The following is a 22,516-nucleotide window of genomic DNA, read 5'->3' as shown; positions in this document are numbered from 1 at the left end:
CCACATTGCCCTCTCTTACACTTAACCTATTTGGTAAGGTTAGGTTAGGTTAGGTTAGGGTTTCTACCCAACTCTTCACATACTTTTTCTCCCAGGTGATGCAGAAGTCGTGTCGCTGTACGTTCATGTACGGAGAACTGACTGACAAGGAGACCATCGCGAGGATCGATGAAGTCCTAGAGAACCAACTGCACGACCAGTTCGAGATCCTCCTCTACAAGAAAAACAGTAAGTTATAGTGTCCAATGTGTTTCCACTATAGTCTGCATGATGGAACCTGTCTCCTGACCCTCCATCTACCAGGAAATTGGCGGTGGGTTAAGGTATGGTCTAGTCCCAGGTAGATAAAGTGGCTGGGGACAGGTTCCATCGTACATACTATAAAAGAGATCGCCGGAGTCTTAAAAAATGAGTACCCTATCAGAGTTAACTTAATTTCAGTTAATATTTTTCTATCGAATATTACATCTTATCAAGTTACAGTAGGGTCCTGATTATTAACCCTGTTGTATTTTGATTTCGAAAAGCTTAAAGCTTCCTAATACGAAAATAACTCTATTTGGGGTACTTTAGTTTATTTTTTAGGCTTTTCGAAGGAATTTGAGCGTTTCGTGAAATAAATGATTAACTAAAATTCAAATGTTGCACTGAATAATCAAACACCGTTAACATTTTAACGATTACGTAAAAAATCTGTTATTCTGGTTTTGATTTCAATTTTTATGAAACCATTGCATTACATTGCCAATAATGTAACTGATAGTATACATACCTAAATTAACATAGGTATGTATATAGACGTATATTTTTTAAATAAACTATTCGTAATCTTTGTACAGTTTACCTAGTAAGCTAATTCATCCAAGGTTTTGTACCAGAACTGTAATTTACATTCTATGTTACTTGTTGTATATACATGTTTAGATGGGAATGTATGTGCTATTGCAACTATACCTATCTCTCTACTCTCTACTCTCTATCTCTCTCTCACTCTATACTCGTTGTAGTGGCTTGCTCTCTCTTTCTCACTGCACCTATACCCCGTCTATAACCTGTTGGTCTGTATGTAGGGACACTGTATATATGTAGTGCAAATAGTGTTGTATGTTGAGTGGTTAGTGTGTATTTATCAGGTGTTCAACACTTTTGGTGTTCGGATTAGCAAATGAAAGGAATACGCGAAATGTAAGGGTAAATATTTATTTGGCGGCGTAACACAATATGTTGTGTCTGGTTCTTTGCGTCAAGGTGAACTTATGAAAAATAAAATCTGAAGTGTGTGAGGTGTTACGTTGATGCGGAAGTTTAAAATCGTCTTAGTTTACAACCGTTTAACATTTACGATTATCCTTTTAGAATAATTGTTAGTAAAGTAATCAAATTTTCACGATCATAAGTAAGCTTTACTTGATAGCCATTCCAATGCATTAAACTTTATTTTAACATAGTAATCAATGTCAATAATGGATTCAGAAAACGTAAAAAATACTAGTTGTGTGCCAAAAGTTTATTAGTTTATATTTTTGCCCAAATTTGATAAAAAAAACATTTTCCAGTGTTGATTTAATGCTTCTTTATTTATGAACTTAGAGCTCAATGTCCATCAGTCAATTTAAAGACTTTTTACAGACATTTTAATAAATAAATTATGAATTGTGAAAAACTATTGCAGATTTGTAATAGGGATTTTTTGTGTTATGGACTATAGTCTGTATGATGGAACCTGTCTCCTGATCACAGGGGCTGGTCTAATGGTTTGAGGCTTGGGCAAGTCTCTGGTAGATCAAGGGTCAGGAGACTGGTTCCATCTTATAGACTATAGGTACAAATTTTAATTTCCTCCTCGCACACAAAGATGCCCGTAAAAGTGTTATAAGGTTAAATTAAAAACAGAAAATATACCTACAGAGCTAATTCGCCGGTGCTCCAAATACAAGTCAGATTTATTTCATGTGAAAATATCATATGTCTACAAGAATACTAGGGACTTCAAGGAACCCAAACCTTGTCTGTACTACTTTAGGCGAGATAGAAAACCCTGATGATTGTGTTTAACTTTTGATAAAATCAATTGTTTAAGCTACCATCCAGTTTTACATACTATGACCAATTATTCAAATAATTTAAAAGTAATGAAACAAATAGATAAAATACAGACGAAAATGAGATAATTCAGTTTTTTTATATTAGGACTATGACTGGTACCAACTTATTCACGTATGGTATTTTTTTCTTTGAAATCAGTAAAAAAACAATAACAGCTGGATTTTGTTTGCACCTCAAAAGATTTTTCACACTACATTTTATCCAGAGTAAAACTTAATTATTACTTCTTGTCCATTTACGAAAACCATGATTGAGTACGTATTTATAACATTTTTTACCAAAATACAGTGAAGAAAAATTACAGTGATTTGTTAGGAAATGAGAATTGCATAATGTATTATTGCTATCCGAGATTAATTTCATAAGTTTACTATGTAACATCACACACGTTGCACATTGCCAGTAGGGTTTCCAGGTCAGTGGCGGGGATGGTCCCACAGATCATTAATCTTATGCTAATGTACCTTCTGATGATTTAACGTCAGCATCCTGGTTATCTTGGGCAAGATTGGAGTCAAGTAAAGAACAAGAAATGACTCAGCTTTTTGGTGGAAACTATTTTTTCTCCCTTTGGTTATAGCCCGGATTATTCACACTACTCAAGGGTTCGTCAGAGGGGGTTGGGGAGTCACGGCATTATCACTTGGATAAAATCATTTTGGATTGGCGAGATTTGAACCGGTGATCTCAGGAACCAAAGTCCCGCTCTCACTATACTAGCTCGCTTAACCCAACTAATTGGTGGAATGTATTAAATATATTGTCTATATGGATTGATAATGTGACTCTTTAAGAGGATAGCCTAGTGCAAACTAGTGCAAATAGACTCATTGAAACATTAATCAATAAAAAAATTAAATAAAATTTTTAGACAATTTTCACATAGTGAAATATAAATATAAATAAGTCTGATCAAAGTAAAACAAAGCTGTGATAGTTTTGTTGGTCACTCTGTTTTTGATTGCAGAGATAATGTAGTACACTAACAAATTTATGATGCTTGAAATTCGACCATTACAATTATGGCGTGTGACTTTGGTTAAAATACACTGCATAAATATGTTTATTTCCGAAGACTACACTGTAGTTTCGGGATTGAAGGAAGAAAAATATATTACTAAAATATTAATTTTAACATAAGTTAAAAAATTTAATATTTCTTATGCTGTTTTGCCGATTGAATTTTCCTATTTGCAAGTTTAGGACATTTTAACAATCAAATAACGTGGTGAAATAATTTCTAATAGGCCTATAGATTATACGAATGTAAAATAGTTCGCTAAAGTAGTAAAAACTTATTATCATATTTTTTCTGGTGGCCCTTCTTATCGTCATTACATGGAGGAAAATAACTTTTTTAACCAGACAGACCCAACATAATATTTTTATTTGTAATTATTCATTGCCAATGCATTAACAATCAATATTTATATTATAACACAGTTGTGATGTAAAAATTACTTTACAAAATATATTTTCGGTGAATCTAGAAGCTTGCATGGCAAAACCTCCTTACTCCCAAATGTTGGCCGGTGCCAAACGCAAACCCGACTTTGATTTACATCCTGATAGTTCTTGTTTAATTTCTTGTGATTTGTGATTTTCAAGTTCAATCCGTTATTCTCTCTCTTCCAAGATGCTTGTTAAAACCTAGCAAATTTTAATCATTATTATTTTTTTTATTTAATCCAGTTTTTGCAATATTCGCAGCTACAGTTTGGACTTTAACGATGAAATACATTTTTTTTATTTACCATTAAAATGGACAACAAGTGAAAACAATTAAATTAGCTTTAAAGTAATTTTATCATTATCAAATCTTTGTCTGTATATTAAGTGAAATTTTCTTCACTATTATTCAAAAATAACTTTCATACGCTATAATAAAATCCGCACATTTTACTCTGAATTATATTGAATTACAAACTATGTAATATCAATATCACTTCATTACAATAAGCAGTGACCTCCAAAATCACCTGACTTTGCTAATAAGGTTTGCACGGTTTGAAACTTAAATTACATTCTTCCTCACTGCGGAACAAAATTGCTGCTTCCCTAGTCTCCATGACGTCATTGTACAAAGTTATTTAAAGTTAACGGACAAATGACGTATCACTTACAAACTGTGCACGCGGATGAAATCACCTGATCGATCAAAACCTCGAATATTAGAACAGCAACTGTATGGATTATACATATAAACAAATGACGTCATTGACTCGGAACCTTTACTAATATTATAAAATCAACTTGTATTTTAAGGCTTCACAGGTTTTTCAGAGTCCCATTAAAATAAAGATACTGACACGATTACTTTCGGCCAGTAACTTAATTTGTTTATTTTTATTTTCGATGTGTTTTCTGTTCTAATATCTGTAACTAAAACTTTCTTGGACGTATAAGTATGATTTACCCATGAAACATATAATCATTTATTTTATTGTAAATTCGGTAATTTTATATGCATATATTCTTTCTTACATCCTTACACGATATGTTGAGCCGTACTCCAGTCCTCTGGATTTTAATTTAAAGCTATTTATTTTTATTTATTTCACGCACGTGACAAAATATATATTAGTTTGAACATAGTTCCGTAGGTAAATATTACATTATACAAACACAAAATCGCTTGAAATGTCGCCAACTGGATACGTTATTCGAATATTTCACTTACGAAGACGTGTAAGGATCTATAGAGTTTTAAACGGTGTTGAGATTTATGGCAAGATATCTCTACTTGATAGTCAGGATCACAGACCACCAAGTTGAGGTCGGTTTGCTCAGAGGTCTTTGAATATTCATTAGCCGTTGATCAGATGATCATCGGTCTCTTGAGACTGGATTAACATTGAGAGGTACAGTCCAGCCAGAAAGTGAAACTTTTCTAGAGCTTTTTGGAATATTTTTAAACTACTACTTTAGTGCTTATTGTACACAATGCGCGTTGCTTATCGTTAGATTTTCAACTAAAAGTCCATTTAAAACATTAAAATCATAAGTAACAGCTGTATAACCAATTTAAATAGATCTACATAGAAGTACATCTTTATTTATGATCCATCCAAGTATCAAGACCACTAAATATTAGATTATATAATATCGTGCTGACAGTTATTCAATAACAAAACATAAGTTGATGAATATTATAAAATTAGGCCATGGGCTCAATCAAACAGGCATCTGAGCTGCTACCCAAACAGAATAATACACAATAATACACTATGTAACTGTATCCAGTAAGCAGTGAGTTTGCAATATGCTTAAGCAAGAGACTGTTCTAGCCCGACGACACCCATGGGATGCACCATACATCAACTTGTGTTAATACTCTATCTCCATACTTGTCTGTAAATATAAGCAAAATTCACAAAGAACAAATTTATTGGTAGTAAAATTTATTCGTGAAAAAATATTTTCCATAACCAACTGTCCTGGTGAGTAAAGTATGGATTAAAAACCTCTAAAGATATAATTAAGTAGTTTTACGAGCTGTTAATTTTATAACATCCTAGAATGGGTAGAAACAACACCGATAAAAAGTGTAAGGAAATTAGAATCAAGTTGTCAACCAAGCAAAAATCTGTAAAAGGTAGAGAAGGAACTATCATTAAAATTCCTGCTTGGTAAAGAATCTATATTTTGTTTGATTCTCCACGAATCATTAGCCTATCTAGACATTCCATCGCATGTTAAATTTGTAGCCAGATTTTTTTTATCGAAATTGTTGTAGTTGATGTGAGCCACCGACAGATTTCGCTGTTCTAAATTACTAAATTCTGTTGAATACGCAAACTTTTTATGGTGAGCTATAGCAACTGTTATGACCAATCAACCTAGTCAGAAACAAAAAATAAGGCATAAAATAGAATTTGGACACTAGCGCATTCTGTGACTGGCTTACAGAAGCACGTTGTTTATTTAATGAAAAATTGACAACAGCTAGTCTATATAGAGGGGATGTCTACTCAGTATCCAATAGTCAATGCCTATATTTAATGCAAACCATGAATAATATAACTTATCCGTTTCATTAATCTAATAAACAACTACGATTTACAACCTAACTAGTAAGGGTTAGTAATGGGGTAATATGTACATTTTATGGCAATGCCGCAACCGTTTGCCAGCGACAATCCATCATTAGAAGCACTTGTATTACAACTATTATTATTGGACAGGCTATTTGACTATTTTACATGCACCAATCCTAATGCAAATTAGGTTCAATGGGAATCAACGAGGTTTTGTAAAGTCAATAATCAAAGCACGAACTAGTGATTAATATATATTTTTAGAACCTTATACGAATTAGTAATTAGCAAAAAAACAATTCATTCAAGATTGTAATCAAAAGTAATAATACATAGTAGAAGTTTTTGAACTATTTATTAGTTAGATTTAGGTGTTTGATAGATAAGCATAGCTTTCCCCGAGTAGTGTAAAATTTCTTATCCACTTATAATACATTTTCTACTTAGTCTTTCAATTATTTAGTCTTTAAGCATGTAATCATTCATTCTTATTCCATCCCATTTTACTTTGACACCTCTAGTTTGCTTTGTTATTTTGCTGTCGAATATTTATCTGATTATTAATCTTAATATTTGCTCTAAATCTCTAAATACGGCACATTTCTCTTTGCATGATTTTATCTTAAATCTATTGATTGTACAATGATATTTGATAGCTCAATTTTAATATCTTTTGTAAATTGTAACCTTCAATCTGGTAGCTTTAATCTTTAAGCACAAATATTTTCCTGCAAGTTCTTATTCTTGCACGTAATTTATAAGTATTTAGCTAAATAATTGTATAAAAAGCTATGTAAAACTAAAACCAAATATTTACCTGCACTAAATAAGTACTACAAACACCTAAATAATGCATCATAGATAGTTAATTAGTTCTTAAACTTTCTTTAATATAACTAAATAATTATATTTAATTAATTCATTTTTATAACGAATTAAGTATAAAGAGAATGTGCATTGCAACAGTAAGGAAAATAAATTATTTTTCACTTCATTTATTCTAAACCATCATTTGTTTTGTTTCTTTGCTCATCACTGCAGGCACTCCAAGAGGTACGTTTTTAGTATAGAATTTAGTTCTTAAGAACATGTAGTTCTTAGTTTAAATAGAACATTAGGAATAGATAGCAATGTTAAAAAACAAAAATATTTTTAAGACAATATCGTATTTTAGCTCATTTGAACCTTCACCAAGAGATTTGTAAGTGATATAAATATCGTTTACAGTAAAATCCTAAATATATACTGTATATGGTACTTATACAGTTAACAACATTACGAAAAGTACGGTAGTATAAAGATTAGATTTTTAGTTTTATAAGCTAATACCTAAAAACTGCAGTAGTATAAGTTGTATGAAAGGGATTAATATAATCTACCTTTACACGTTTTTGTAATGATAAATGAGATGATATTATATTTTATGTGTATTTTACTGTTTTGTAACATAATACTAAATTGGGTTTCTGAAAAAGTCTAGGTCTAATAAACTAAAAAAAGTAAAAATAAAGCATATCTGATTACAGATAATAAGTTTAGGTTATGTATTAACAGGTCATATAAATCATATTTACACATTAAAGACTAAAAAGTAGAAAATAATTTATAATTATGTGGGGATAATATATACTTAATAAGATTTAAAACAAAAACGTGGGGCGCATGCAATAGATAATAATAGTTCAATAGGTGAAGGTAATTGTAAATTAGCATGCACCCCACGTTTTTCGTTTTAAATCTTACAAGTATTTAGTCTCTCCACATATTAAAAAATTATGTTCTACTTTTTAGTGCGTTTAAAAACGTGGAATTTTCAAAAAGTATTTTCATTTATAAATTATTTTAACACGATTACGTCGTTATTATTTAAATAATAAATACGACCACGCTGTATTACTTCAACAGATAAATTAACTCAACAGAAGTAGACAAGTTCAGAGCTGTAGTTTTGATAGAGACGGTTAAAATCAGTAGATGAGGAGATACGAGAAACATCATTTATGATAAAATTGGAATATTCTTAACAAATTATATTCCTAAAAACCACATAATAGTTTGTTGGGAATAGTATGGCTTGCTAGTTGTAACACTGTTCCAACAGAAAATGGTATTCTGGTATTCTGTCCAGGAAGACTAATTACTACCCGTTAGCAATGGAATAAAATGCTTTTGATAGCTCGAACGCAATTAGGATGGATCGAGAAGTGATTTAAACATCGATGTATAATAAATAAATCCAAAAAAAAAATTTCTCGTATATAGATAACTTTTTCCTTTCCTGAAAGACAGATATTTTTTTTTTTTTTGCTGCAAATGACTATCAATGTTCCTAGAACCTTAAACATGTTTCTAGGACTTAAGGTGGGCTAAAAAATATTGGGATGACCATCCCAAAGCAACATGTCGATGATAGGAGGATTTAACGACTAAACCTAGTGCGGCCTCCGACCTGCTAGAATAATTGACAAAAAACACTATCCTGCGTAGTATGGGACCATATAAACAAATCTGGAATATTCGTAGTATATGGTTATAGCTATTAATTTGTTTTTACTATAAATCGAAACTAATATTATACAATTTAAACGGGGATTTTAATGAATATTTGATTAGGAAATAAAAGACCCCAATGGAAGCAATATTTACTATACAGTAAGCTTGAGTGCAAAGTGCAACTCGTAAGTGGATTCGATGTTTATAAAAATACGTGTATAACAGTTCAAAAAAGCATTCTCCTTCCTCTTTTCGGTTTATATTATTTTAGTGTTCAAAAATGGCCATATGAAGGCCTAACTGAAATTGAAACATCACTACATGTGACTATGGGTGTTATTAATGGGATTGGTAATACGCACATTTTTGGGGAGGATAATTATTTGGAAAGAACAGTGGTGTGTAGACTAAATGTGAAAATAGCTGTTCGCAAACTGTACCCAATCTTCATTAAGGTTCAACGTTGGTCAACATTGCTGCCAATGGTGCGATGGTATTTTTGAACTTGTTGAGTATCCAACAATCCATATATCAAAATATTAAAATCCTCAAAATCGTTATTTCATTATTATCATAACTATTTGGCTTAGGCTTATAGATGAGAATAATTCAGTAAACAGAAACTTGTCCTCACCTTAGAGATCTATAGTATTGACTATATAGTTTATATAGTCAATGCCTATAGCCTCCTCTAATAAAAGGCTGTGGCGTAGATGTTTGGCAACGTCGCACCGGCCGGTATATTGCCGTGCAAAACAGTAATGTCAAACGTATAAACAAACATTGCGCAGACGTCCCGTTATGAATCATACAACAGCTGTTTCAGTAGGTCGGGATTGCGGCGTTGCCACTATTTTCTCACCGTAGCCTTGTATTAGAGGCACGGCCACCTTTAACTCCAGGCCATGGCCTGGTAGAATTGGCAGCGTCGTAAGTAGGGTTGTTGTCAGACGTCCCATAAGATAACATGGCAGACAGGTAACATCAGCTCAAATTCGGACTTTATTGATTTAAATTTAAATTTATAAACATAAATTTATCAAAATTTTGAAAATAAAACATACACAAATCAAAATATTGCTGTACCTTTAAAGCTGAGTCAATGTTTTCATATTCCAGTAACCAAGCTTGTGTAAATACAAAAATACTATTAGCTGCTTCCAAATAAAACAGCTGTTACAACCCTACTAGCGACGTTGCCAGTTGCCACTTCGAAGGCCGCGGCCTGGAGTTAAAAGGCGGCCGTGATTAGAGGAGGCTATACCTATTATCACTTAGTCAGAAACCATTGGGTATTGGCAGGCCTCTGGTTAAAATGTCCTTTCTCTAACAATGCATTTAAATTGCGACCTTGAGTAGTCAAAATTTATTTTTTTTATAATAAAAAAAACTAGTTTGATCACTGGAATGTCTAGAAAGCCCACAGCGTGCTGCTTGTTCGTCCACTTGTCTAAGTAGTATCACTTGTGATTGTCTAAAGAAAATTTTGAGCTGCGTGATTCTCAAAATTTTTGTTCACAGTAGAAATTAACTCTACACGTGAATAATTAGTAGAGGCATGCCATGGATCATGTTTGTGTCGTAGTTTATGTACGAATTTTATGGGATTCATACGTTTAATTTATAAACAATAACCGAACAGTCACAAGGACGACTTGATTTATTACTTACTAGCCGAGTTTTGTTGTTGTTGTCAAAATCAAATAACGATATTATTTTATCAGTAAGAATCTTGTTTTGATCGTAGACAATGGCAATTCACATACTTTTAATTATTATAGTTTTCAATTTTATTATAATTTTTATTTATTTTAAATATATTTGTTTCAACTATCAGTGGTTTCATTTATAAAGATTAACATTCTGACCTCATCGTCCTTATCTGTTGCCCTCATTGTGACATATTGTAGCCAATAACTAATATTGCATTTATTTATAACAAAAAATAAATTATTTAGTTAAACTGTTGATAATTCTTTGCAAATTTATAAAGTGTATGATTTTTCATGTTTGATGAAGTTATAACATAGTGACAAGGGTAGATCAGCTTTGCCAGCTGATGCTTGAAACATATCAGTCTCAATCCGATAACAGCTGAACCGATAATGGCATACAGAAGCTAATTCTTTGAATCAGCATTGTATGGTTAATGTTTCAACGGTTAATTTCATGTCGTCCCAAATGTAGCATGTTGGTTCATGTTGATGTTATGTGTCAATGTGTGTTGAAACGATTCCATTGCATTCTCCTGGAAATTCCCCACAACATTAATATAACATAGTATATTTTAGTACTGCGAGTGTAAATTGCTGGATATGGATCTGTTCATAGCATTCTCGTTTGTGAAGTTTATGTTACTTTTAGGGTTGAGTGCGGATTTGAAATTGATCTACCAACAACCAACGTGTTTAACCAAATGAAAATATAAAATTTGTGTTCTTCCTTTGTGTACATAGGTAAATGTTTATGAAATATACATGTTTTGAAACTATAAATTAATTTATATTGTGAGCTCTATGACCTTTGTTGACAATTAAATTTGAAAAAGGATTAGGCCTACATTTGTTTTACCATTGTCTATAATGTGTAGTAATAATAGGCTAAGTATATGTACGAATACGCGTACTTTTTCATGTACCGGTACTTGAATCAAGTCCCTCTGTTCACAGCTACAGTAATCCCATTCCAACATTCTCTTTGACTGTTAATCCCTTAGATCTAGAGATTAGACCTACTTGATCCTTTAAATCCCGAGGCAAAAAGTGTCAACTTCAGAACAAGATAACGTGTCAGCCACGTTGTAAAGTTGGTTTGTAAAAACAAAAATTGTTGATAACTTGTCAAAAACTTGTCCCTCGAGATATTAAATATTCCAAGAGTACAGCAGCTGCCGGCGTGCTTGCATTATTAACATCGCTCCTGCTTTATTTGCAGTCTTCTTCTGGCGTGTCTTATTGTTACGAACGTTTAAGAACCCAGAATAGGGTAATACCGTAATACCAAGGTAATATTGTTTATAAGAAGCTGAAACATAGGAATAGAAAAGATGAGGGAACTGTACATGTTGTTATTTAGTGCAATATTGTATTAATGTTTAATTTTATAGGTCACTTTATAATAGTATAACAAGAAATGTATTGTTGTTTGTTTGGTTTGTTAGTGTTTGTCATCTTGTAAAACCTGCAATAAATTGTTAATAAGTAATGTAAAAAGTATACCTCGAAGCTAAATGCAGACCACCGCTAATTTGACAAAAGAAGAAAAAAAATAATAAGAATCTAAACACAATAATAACAATCAATAACACAGACGGTGTTTATTTGTGTTTGTTTTGTAATCCGTCACCGTCATCCATCAGTTCATGCTATAAAATTTTTTTTCGGGTGAGCGAGCACCACTAAACCAAAGTTATCATATTATTACAATAATAATAGCAATGGTTTAAACTTACTTAAGTTATTACTGTTCAATTCAGAGTTGGGGTTATCAGAGATTCAGTGGACATAATCTTTTACAGGTTAGGTTACACCCTTAGTCCTTACATTAATTTAGATTAGTTTTAACAATTTGAAAATGGTCTCATAAGATTTTTTAAATATAGAAATCTGAGTAATCCTTGTTTAAATCTAGCTTTGAGGTCTTCGTCTATTCTATTTACAATCTAGGCCTATCCCATTAAGTTAATGGATTAGGGCTAAAGACTCATTTCAAAATAAATGCATGCACAACCTGCTGAGGCTAGGTTGTAAAATCAACAAAGCTAAGATTCATTGAATCAGTTTATGTCACTTAGCCTTTAATAAGTTAAGCAACTCAACAATATCTGTTGCAATGTTTTATTGTTGCCATTGTATTGGCTAGCCTGTGACATTGAAAGAAATTAGTATTCTTGTTACTGTCTCAAATTACTTAAGTTACAGGACATTAAATTGAAGACTTGCTGTAATTAAGTAAAAAAAACCCCTTCTTTAATAAAATCTAAATTAGGCAGCTAAGTTTACATACAAATGACTTGATACGGATCTTAAGGATTTTTTTTTGTCGAGACATCTAACTTAGGCCTAGTTTGCTCAAAGCCTTTTTCTACGATTTACGTTTGATGTTGGTTTTTTGTATAAGCTTAGTCGCACGGTCTTGATAAGTTTTAACTTAATAATAAAACGTTAATAACTTAGACTTCAAGTTTACCTAATAGTTTTTATAAACTTAAGTTAAGTTATGCTGATAAGAGATGCATAACTTAACTTACCGGTACTCACATCAAATTACAGTTTTAATAATCTGTCTAGATAATTAAGTTAATTAAAAGGCTTTCATAAAATAGGCCTATAACCCAACCATAACTTGTGCAGTTTTTTTACTTCCGTAAATTGATGAATGCATCATCGGATAAATTAACACCACTTAATATGTTCACAAATTACCAGGGATTGAAAACTTTGACTAGAAAATGCTAAACATAAAGATAATCAATTGCCAGTACAGTTGCAGCTTAATCTATTGTTTCCAGTGTTGACAAGCTTGTTCTTTTAAATGTAGGCCCCTGACAATTATAGGCTTATACTAAAGCCCCGTGTACACGAGGCTAGTACTAGCAGCTAGTTGATTAGCGCTAGTAAATTCGCTGCGTGTAAACGGTCTACTAGCGTAAAAATTTACTAGCGCGCTAGCATTTTACTCGCTGCTAGTCGTTTTGAACATGTTTGATATTACTAGCGCTAATAAGTAGTGGGGGTGGTCACGTGACCACTAGCGCTAGCGAACTAGCGCGGTACTAGCGGAGCATTTGCACTTCTGCTAGTGCTAATTATTGCCACTCGCCATACGCCAGTGATCACAGTATCATTTTTCTTAATCAGTGGAGTGATTAGTTCCAACCAACAGTTCTTCAAACTTTAAAGCATTCATTCTCAAAAACTTAAAGTAGTCTGGTCTCCCAACGCCAGGACGCACCAAGAAATTCTCGCCTCATAATCCACTTTCGAACCCACACAGATTAAGTTCATGTTAACACAACTCTTGTACACCAATTCTTAAAATTTAAAGGGAACAGAAGACATTTTGTGCTAAACTGAAATGACTATTGCGACCAATGAACACTTCACTTCTACATGACTAGCGCTAATAATAAGCGCTAATAACTAGCCACGTGTAGATGGGAATTTTCGCGCTAGTGTGCCCAGCTAGTGCTAGCTGCGAATACTAGCTGCTAGTAAACTAGCTACGTGTACACGGGGCTTAAATACTTGCTCTAATAAAGCATAGTCTATTGGCATTTTATTTTTGTAATAAAATCTCAAAATATGATAAAACTGTTGACAGAGACCCCACTATGGCTCCTACTCCAGATAGCTCCAATCAAGAACGAGCGAGACTTGGTAGTCCTGTTCTTGCTCACGTTCCGGGACATAACTGCGTTAAAGCAGCCCATCGAGACAGAAGACACCAAGGGAGGTAAGTTTAAAAAAAATACAATTTAAAAATACAAAACAAATGCATAGGCCTAGCTACATTTTCTTTTTTTAGTAAAAAAGTAGTTTTTTTATAACATATGTATTGGGATGTGAAACCTGATTTTCCCCTTAGACGAGTGTGTTGCCTAGGGTAGGAACTGAGCGGTAGCCGGTAGCTAAATAAACACAGAGAATTTCAGGTTTAGAGAAAACATTAATTTAAATAGGCCTAGGTAATTCTAAAAAAGACAACACAAAGCTTAATACTACAGAATCTGTATTTAAATTCTAAAACTGTGGTTAAAGTCTCGTTGTTTATGTTAATGAAAATATCTGCAACAATTTCACAAATAAAGTGAACCTTAGGTGAGTTTGTGGCTCAGTAAGTACCGTAGCGTAACATACCGTACTGCAAAACCATTACAGTGATGTCAAAATGAAAGAGTTTATGTTGTCAGTTTATTGCACTTTACAATTTTTGACATTTCTCATTGAAATTGCTGAGCCGTTAAAGTAATCAGTCATACAATAGGCTAATAATGTGCAGTGTCGGTCCCTTAACACTATCTGTTTAATTTTTTAATTATTTTGCATCAATAAATTAGTGACAAGAAAACAGAATGCATTTCTTAACATATTATTTTATACGTAAGTATCACGTTCTAACATGTCAGATTTCTTTGAACAATTTTAGACAGCTAAATTTTATTTTGTTATTGTGCTCGTAGGACTAATACGGTAACCATAGGCCTACTAGTGTATAATCTTAAATATTCCTATTAAAATATTCCCAACAATGGCAAGCCTATTTATTTGTTCAGTAGCCTACCAGGTAGATATTTGAATCCTCCAGCTAATATTTCTTGAGGTAGAGATAAAATGATTGTTCAACACTGATGTGTGTTGACGTCAAGATTGAGGGATGGAGGTTTCTTAACTCTGTTTTCCTTGACAGATCCATCAAGGGACTCCCTTCAATTGAGTGTGACTCCATCCATTCACACGATTCATATAAAATCAGAGCTTACGCTTTACAATTTCTTACAAAATCTTCTGTTCACCCTATGTACTTTTCAGATTTTTTTATAGAATGTTCAAACGGTTTATTGATTATGATTATTTTTTATGTTTTGTTGTTTTCCTATCTGGTGATGTTGTGCTGTTGCTGTTTTGGTCAACTCTTAGTTTGTGAAATTAAAATATCTCTAACAAAACAGAATTTGTTTATTTTTCAAAAAAACACTTCGAACAAATAAGATACATGGATGGAATTGGTTCTGTAAGTTAACTGTAAATGTTTAAAATATCGATAAAAAATTTATAAACTCGGTTGAACTCTAATGAAAGGTATTATGAAAAGAGGTGTTAGCAGTATTGCCCTATTTTAGGAAGAAAATAAGCAAAGCATAATTTTAATATCAACAATCATTAAATTCCTGCTTTGCCTATGCATAGGACTAGACATCCATCTATTTCATGCATTTCTTATCAACACCTTAGAAACAAAAAAAGGATCTATCTTTCACTTTTCCCGTAACCAAATGACTAGGCTAATAAGTATTATACCAAAAAGACAAAATTTAAAGAAAAATATTGCTATAGACCTCTAAGATCAAAGCATGAATACAAAACTATTTGATCACTTTCTATTTAACAATTTCAACTTTACCTTTGTGATCCGGAATAATATTATTTTTTCCGGCTGTCATGTTCGTACTAACTGGTTGAAACAGTGGACATGTTGCCAGGACTGAGCAAGTTCGCCAAGCTGGCTCGCTCGGTGACTCGCAGCCGGAGCGTCCTGGTCTCGCAGTTCTCGTCCCATCTGCCCATCAAGGACACCGCCAAGCAGTCACACCTAGCGCATGTAAGGTCCACACTAGACCTAGCGCCAGTGAGTCTCAATTCATTATTACGACACGCGCATGAGCATGCCTCGTCTCCCCGGACTGCGTTTGTTGGAGCAGCCCCGTTTTGTTTCTCAATGTTGTACGACGTAGTAATGTGATACTGCAATCGCAAAGATAAAATTTAGGAAAGATTTGGGTTTTTTGGTATTTAAAAAACTTTTGAAGGGTACTGTAACTAAATTGAAGTTTATTACATAGTATTCTATGTTAATTTCAGTTAGTAAACCATAAGGGTTCCCACATAGCACATAACATCAATTTGACGTAAAAATTATGTAAAAGACGTCAAATTGACGTCCTGATCAAATTGTAGACGTCATATTGACGTCAAATTGTGGTCAATTTTTTTATCACATATTTCAATGAAAAAATTGTGTATCCTTTATTTTTAATGACGAAATATAATTTGTGCTAGTATGATAATCAAAACCAACTTCATAATCCAACTGGAACAAAAATTATCATCATTTTGCCGTAAAAATGACATAAAATAATTTATCAACTACACTGATCAAAAATCTGTATATAATTTAAAGTGAAAATGAAAAAAAAATCTTTTGAGACTTACTTATACAACTCGTACGAAAACCTACATTAATTGTTGTGTACATTAATTTAAGCTATAGTTCACATATTTTACAGAGTGAAAAAAGTACATAATATAGCCTAATCAAATTGTAGAGTTCCATTGAATACAAGTGTCAAATAAGTGCTTAAAGTCGTGTAGTAAAACAACGCTATTTTCTTTAAAAGTCAAGAAAGTTTCTTTTCGGATGAACAGAATGTCATATTGTTTTAAAATGGCATTTTATTATGGCAAGCTACATTAAAAACTTTATTTATGTACACTTTATTTATAAGGCAAGTTTGTAAAAGCAGTTAGTTCACTCCAACAGTAAAGGTGCCTCTATCTTTTTCTTTGGTCCTTGTCCATTAATAATTTTTGTTGTCATGCCTGTCTGCTGGTCTGCTTCATATGGTTGAATGTTTATGTTTACCAATGTTTGTTATATGTTTGCGTTATTTATTTGTGATGGCCAAAAAACCAGCCGACTTTTTCTTGAATGAATTATTTATAATCATCCAATTATTGAAAAATTAAGATGTGTTATTACATTAATAACTTCATTTGATTTTGTAGTTTCAATTGTTAACAGTTTTTTTAGTCTAACTTAGCTAGTTTTACTTAAAAACAAGTGTTCAGGCCTAGAAGCATCCAGTTCAACCGGGAAATCCAATTTCAACAGAACTCAGGCAAGTACAAATCATTTAACGTAAGCAAATAACTTAGCTTTAACATTAATCGGTAACATTAAGCCTATTTCATATCTTAGACTCCTGGCCCACGGCTATTTAACTAGGCAGAGGATACGCGTCCGGCAGTTACTGTCATAACCTAACCTAACTAGCCTAAACATACTTGCTGATAGTGAAAAAATCGAATGCAGGTTAAATTCTGTTCATAAAATTAAATTATAAATGCCTCAAATTCTAACAAAAGATGTACAGTTAAGAAGAAATGGCATTCTAAGCTAGGTAAATCTTTAACAAAAAGTTAACTTAGTGCCTCCGTTGGTATTGGATCTAGATAACTCTTGTTCATCAGCCGAGTAGGCTACTCTATCCACTACACCACTGAATACGGCTGTACGTCGTATCGTTGTGGTTATAGTGTTCCGGGCCAATACAACCCGGTGAGGTTGCTGCCGGACGATTAAATTAATCTACGTTCGGTTACAGGACGTGTATCTTCTGCGATTTAATTAATACGATTGCAGCAAAGTATTTAGCCTAGGCTATCTTAGAAGTAGGCCTACCCTACAGTTTCAAGTTAAGCTAGGCTTGTTTGGTATCGTAGGGGTAGGTCTAAGTTAAGTAAGTTAGGCTATCTTTTGGATAAGGAGTCTAAACCTAAGAAAAGGTAATGTTCTAGCCTAACCATTATGTACTAACTTAACTTATTTTGGAAACTGAAGCAGGTTACAAGTCATTCCGTCAATCAGGACTTGCCAGTTTAGTAGCCTATTTAAATCAGTAGGCTAACTCAATAACTTAACAAAATAGCCAAGGTAGTTGGATGAGCCATCTACACAGAGTGTGCTAGCCTACTGTTTTAAATTCTACTTTATAGTATAATTCTTAACCACTTACACCTAAATAGACCTATATGTGTAAACCTTTTGCATTTCAAACTGAGTTCATCTTGCCCATCATCAAAATTTGCTGGATACCGATATTTAATATCCAATGGGATAATTAGGTTACCGGTACTCAGTAGCCTACTTAATTTCATCTGCTTTTCACTTTGTAAACATAGCCTACGAACAGCTGATGAACAGTAACACTATTTATCTAATTAACCCTGAATTGCCCACTTCGCGACTTCATTTCACTAACAACAATAGATATAGTATAGGCAGGCCTAGTGTGATACATTGAGAACTGTAATTATGTTGTTCCAAGCAAAAGCCTATAAATTTAAAGTTAGGCTACATCATTCCAATCAACCGTAATTAAAACTACCTTATCTTCTTTACAGTACGGTACAGAGGCTATCATGAAGAACTCCAAATGCCCAGGGTCTACCGCCAACATTGTTGAAGACCTCAAAATAATTGGATGCGGGTGGCATGCTACTTGAGGTTTCTTAGCCTAACTTACTAAAAGTAAGTTTTCATAGATAAACTTAACTTACATGTATTAAAAATAAGTTTGATGAAGTTACTAATAGTTATAGGTAGCATATAAAAAATGAATAAGGAAATATGCCCAAGTATGAACAAATGAAATTTTTTTGAATCATGAAAATAGTGTTGTTCCTGTAACCTAAATAAATAAATTGTTAGGCCCATGATTTAACTTTTTTTACATAAAGTTAATTAAGCATCATTAAACATTAACCACCATAATAATTTAAATAATCCACCATAAACGACAACTCCAACTTTTTATTTAAGTTCATTTTTTGTGATATTGCGATTGTGTTGGTTCCGCGTTTAATTTTCAGAGGAAGCATTGCCTAATTTCCACTTCCAAATCCTGACATGTATTACTACAATAATCCTGCATGTTGAAATACTATTCCCTCTCAAGATGCAATAATAATATTAGATGAAGTAAATTTAAAATCATTTACAGGTAATTAGCAATCATGTTGTGATTTAATTTATATTTAAGATATTTTGTTTTGTTGTGGCAATAGGGATTGTTTACTGTTCTATGATTTGGTTGGGGTATATAATTAGCTCTTCAAAAGAGGGATTCAGAGTTGTGATTTAAGAGACGAATTTGACCTAACAGTAATCTTCCACCAACTTTCAGTTTCTATACCCTCTGTATGAAAGGGCTTGTGGCCCTTCTTATAGGTTATAGTCACATCAAGTAGGCTGTTGGCTAGTACTTTAATCCATCACAACAAGATTGTTTAAGCTTCAATCTAACTGTAGCCTAATCGGAGCATGACCAAGATACAAGATTAAACTAGTTTGTACTTTAACGACGAGATAACATTGTCACTGTTAAACGCTACTTACGCATCTTAGGCTACGCCAATTATCGATTATTTATTTAGAAGGTCAACTTGGCTATTAACTTACGTTGATAAAATGTTAAATAGGCAACGTTAAATAGGCCGATTTTGATCAAATACATTTAGCCAACTTGGCTTACTACTTTACTTTAGTACTAGCGGTGTCTATAGTTTAGATTTGTATTAATTAATTAATTCAAGATTACGACCGTTCAGTTTAATTAGTAAATCTTTAATATGTAGTTTTAATATCCAGAGACTTGATATCATATTGCTAACCCCCCCCCTCCCATTGGGGATGATATAATTAGGTCTTGGGAGTACCCCGATTGGATCTACACTATGAAGAATAAGTTAGTAGGCCTAACCATTAATGTATTTACCATATCATGATCAATTCTGTGTTCATCCTAAGCAGGCCCCCAAAGATTCTATATTTTTATATTACAGTATATTTTTTCCAGTTAATCATCGTACGTATGCCGTATGCCTACATTCATTTATTACCCACTTTCGTCAGATAATTATAAAGTGTAAGACGGGTTCGTTTTATTGAATCGGCCAGGGTAGAATACTAGTCAGACCTAGACTACAGAGTCATTCTTAAAGCTAGACCAATTTTAGGGTGAATATGAGATAGCTCTCACCTAAGCGTCTTCTAGATTTCATTAGCACTTCTAGAGCTCTATAAAATCCCCTAGGGTCCCTTCGATAAAATTAAAATAACTAATCAGTTAAAAAGAGTGAAACAGCTTTTTATCGACACCTGAATTTTATCGGCTCCTTCTGAGCATTCCGAGGAGGGAATTTAAGTGTGGCTGGTTCTATGGGTAGGCCTAGTCTTTTTCGTGAATATAATTTTATTTGTTTTTTCTGCGTTCGTTTAAAATGGATTCTTAATTTTATGCTTGATTTTAATTTATAATCCTTGTTGGTCAAACTTCTTGAACCGTCCTAATTTTCCACTCTAATGGGTTAACAGGTAAAATTTTTGAATACGCTAAGTTCACAAACGATCAAGCAATACACATTTTGAAGTTCAGTTGTCATCCTCAAAAAAAAAAAAGGCACACAAAGATCAAAATCGTAAATCGCTGTCTATTAAAATTATTTAGAAATAACTACAAATAATACCTCATATTTTTAAACATAACTGAGGGTAAATATTTCTGAATATTTTTTCATCTCAATAAATAAAATCAACAAATATATGCCTATAGGCTATTAATAAAAATGCCCATGTATGAGCGTTTCTCAGTAGGCTATAAAAAAATCACATGCATCGCAAATTAGCTAGCATGAAACTTGTTTGCAAAGCCCGGCCACATCTTGTCCAAAAACTTAAAAGAGTTGGTAAATTTTACTATTTTGTCACACCACCCTCTTTTTCGTGTCTGTCCTCCTGGGTCTTTAAGACGGATAGGTGTATTTGTATATTTGGTTAGCCCCTCAAACCGTTGGTAAATCAGTACCAGCCCTCTGACACAACATTTGTGCGCTGCTATCCATTTAATGATCTTTCTATAAAGAATCTATTTTGTATTTTCATAATCAACCATTTTTATTTATTGCTTGTTACAGGAGGGTGCAATAGAGAAGAATTGGAGAGCGAATATGAGTTATATAAGTAGTGTGGATGTTAATGATGTACCTAGTTTTATTGTATGAATAAATATTTTTATTTGGACTCCAGGTTTTATTTTCCAGCATAATTAATTCCTATTCTATTTTTTAAAATATCATAAATTGAAAATATTTTTGTACAGTAAAATGTAAAAAGTACATAAAAGATTCTGTATGAAATTTATAAAGCCGATCATTTCCGTTTTGTAAGATACTTTTATTTACATAACCTAAGAATATAAACACCATAATTTGAATTAGATCAGAAAGTAAGAGCATAAAAATATATTTTCCACAGTTTAGTTTATACCAATGTCAAACACTGCTATTGAAAAAAAATTGAAGCCTAACAAATATAAATTGCAGTATTTTTTTAGTAGGCCTAGTTTTTTTATCTGTTATGCAGAAAATTCATCAGCTGATGCCTAGGTCATCCATTTGTTTTACAATTTGTTATAAAACTTATTACCTTTGTCTAGGTTAGGTATTTATTTACAAGTTTTCCTCAGCATGGTTCTAACAGATTTTTGCAAAAGATTTGCCAATTATGTCATCAAGATTTTGCAGAACTTAAAAATTTTTGGCACTAGTAACATTGAAAATTAATATGAATACAATTACAGTTCTATGAAGAATTACCGAAAATTTTATAAAAAAATAGGGGAAATATTTTACATTATTTTTATGTCAATTTTACATTTTTTTGCTCAACATAATGATGTCAATTTGGTGTGAATTTGACATCATTTTGCCTAAAAAACTGAGCAATATTACGTCAAATTTACAACAAAAAGACGTCAAATGACGTCAATTTTTTTACATAATTTTTACATAAATTTTATTTTCTTTTTTACTTCATATTGACGTCATTTTGACGTCATATTGATCTTGATTGACGTCAAAATGACGTACAAAATATCATTGACGTTGACGTCTTTGACATCAATTTTACGTCAAATTGATGTACTTGTGCTATGTGGGTTATGATGTTTTGCTAACAAGTATGCTAAGTTTCATCAGCATATTTAATTTTTGGAGCCATATTAATACTAGCATGATAAGCTACAGTATTGGATTAAGATGAAGTAAATATTATAACGCGGCCTAGCTGTTGAATCAAAGTTTAAATTAGCCTATGTTAAAATATTTAAATTTGATTACAATCATATTATTTGGTTTTTATATTTAAATTTGTTTACATTTTTAAAGTAATATTTTTTGTAAAGTTTGTTTTCAGTTTTTAAAAACTACAAACCATAAAACCTATACTAAGCCAATACAATGTAAGGTAAATCCTTATAGTAACAAAAAAATCAAAACCTCTCAATTTAAGATATACTTTAATTGTCTAGGGCAACAAAACAT

At 32.5% G+C, this 22,516-nt stretch overlaps 1 protein-coding gene and 1 long non-coding RNA gene across 4 annotated transcripts in view; both read left to right on the top strand.

Annotated features, from left to right (window-relative positions):
- Positions 1-22,516, top strand: part of LOC128986146 (potassium voltage-gated channel protein eag) — a 130,748-nt gene that overhangs the window by 75,099 nt on the left and 33,133 nt on the right. The window contains exons 3-5 of one of the 3 annotated variants that reach the window (XM_054406315.1): positions 96-228; positions 13,959-14,090; positions 15,838-15,983. In XM_054406315.1, coding sequence (XP_054262290.1) covers positions 96-228; positions 13,959-14,090; positions 15,838-15,983 — 411 coding nt within the window. Of the gene's footprint in view, positions 1-95; positions 229-13,958; positions 14,091-15,822; positions 15,984-22,516 lie in introns of all 3 variants that reach the window. The other 2 variants (XM_054406317.1, XM_054406314.1) reach the window with 2 other exon arrangements.
- On the top strand, positions 18,559-21,215 carry LOC128986147 (uncharacterized). Its single transcript, XR_008490101.1, has 2 exons — positions 18,559-18,665; positions 21,110-21,215. It is a non-coding gene; the product is annotated as an uncharacterized LOC128986147 (long non-coding RNA).

The sequence above is a fragment of the Macrosteles quadrilineatus genome, unplaced genomic scaffold (assembly GCF_028750875.1).
Source record: "Macrosteles quadrilineatus isolate MER2022 unplaced genomic scaffold, UCM_ALF_1.0 Scaffold_2__2_contigs__length_208266976, whole genome shotgun sequence".
Lineage (NCBI taxonomy): Eukaryota > Metazoa > Arthropoda > Insecta > Hemiptera > Cicadellidae > Macrosteles > Macrosteles quadrilineatus.
Note: the sequence above shows the minus strand (reverse complement) of the source record. Positions and strands in the feature narration are given on the sequence as shown.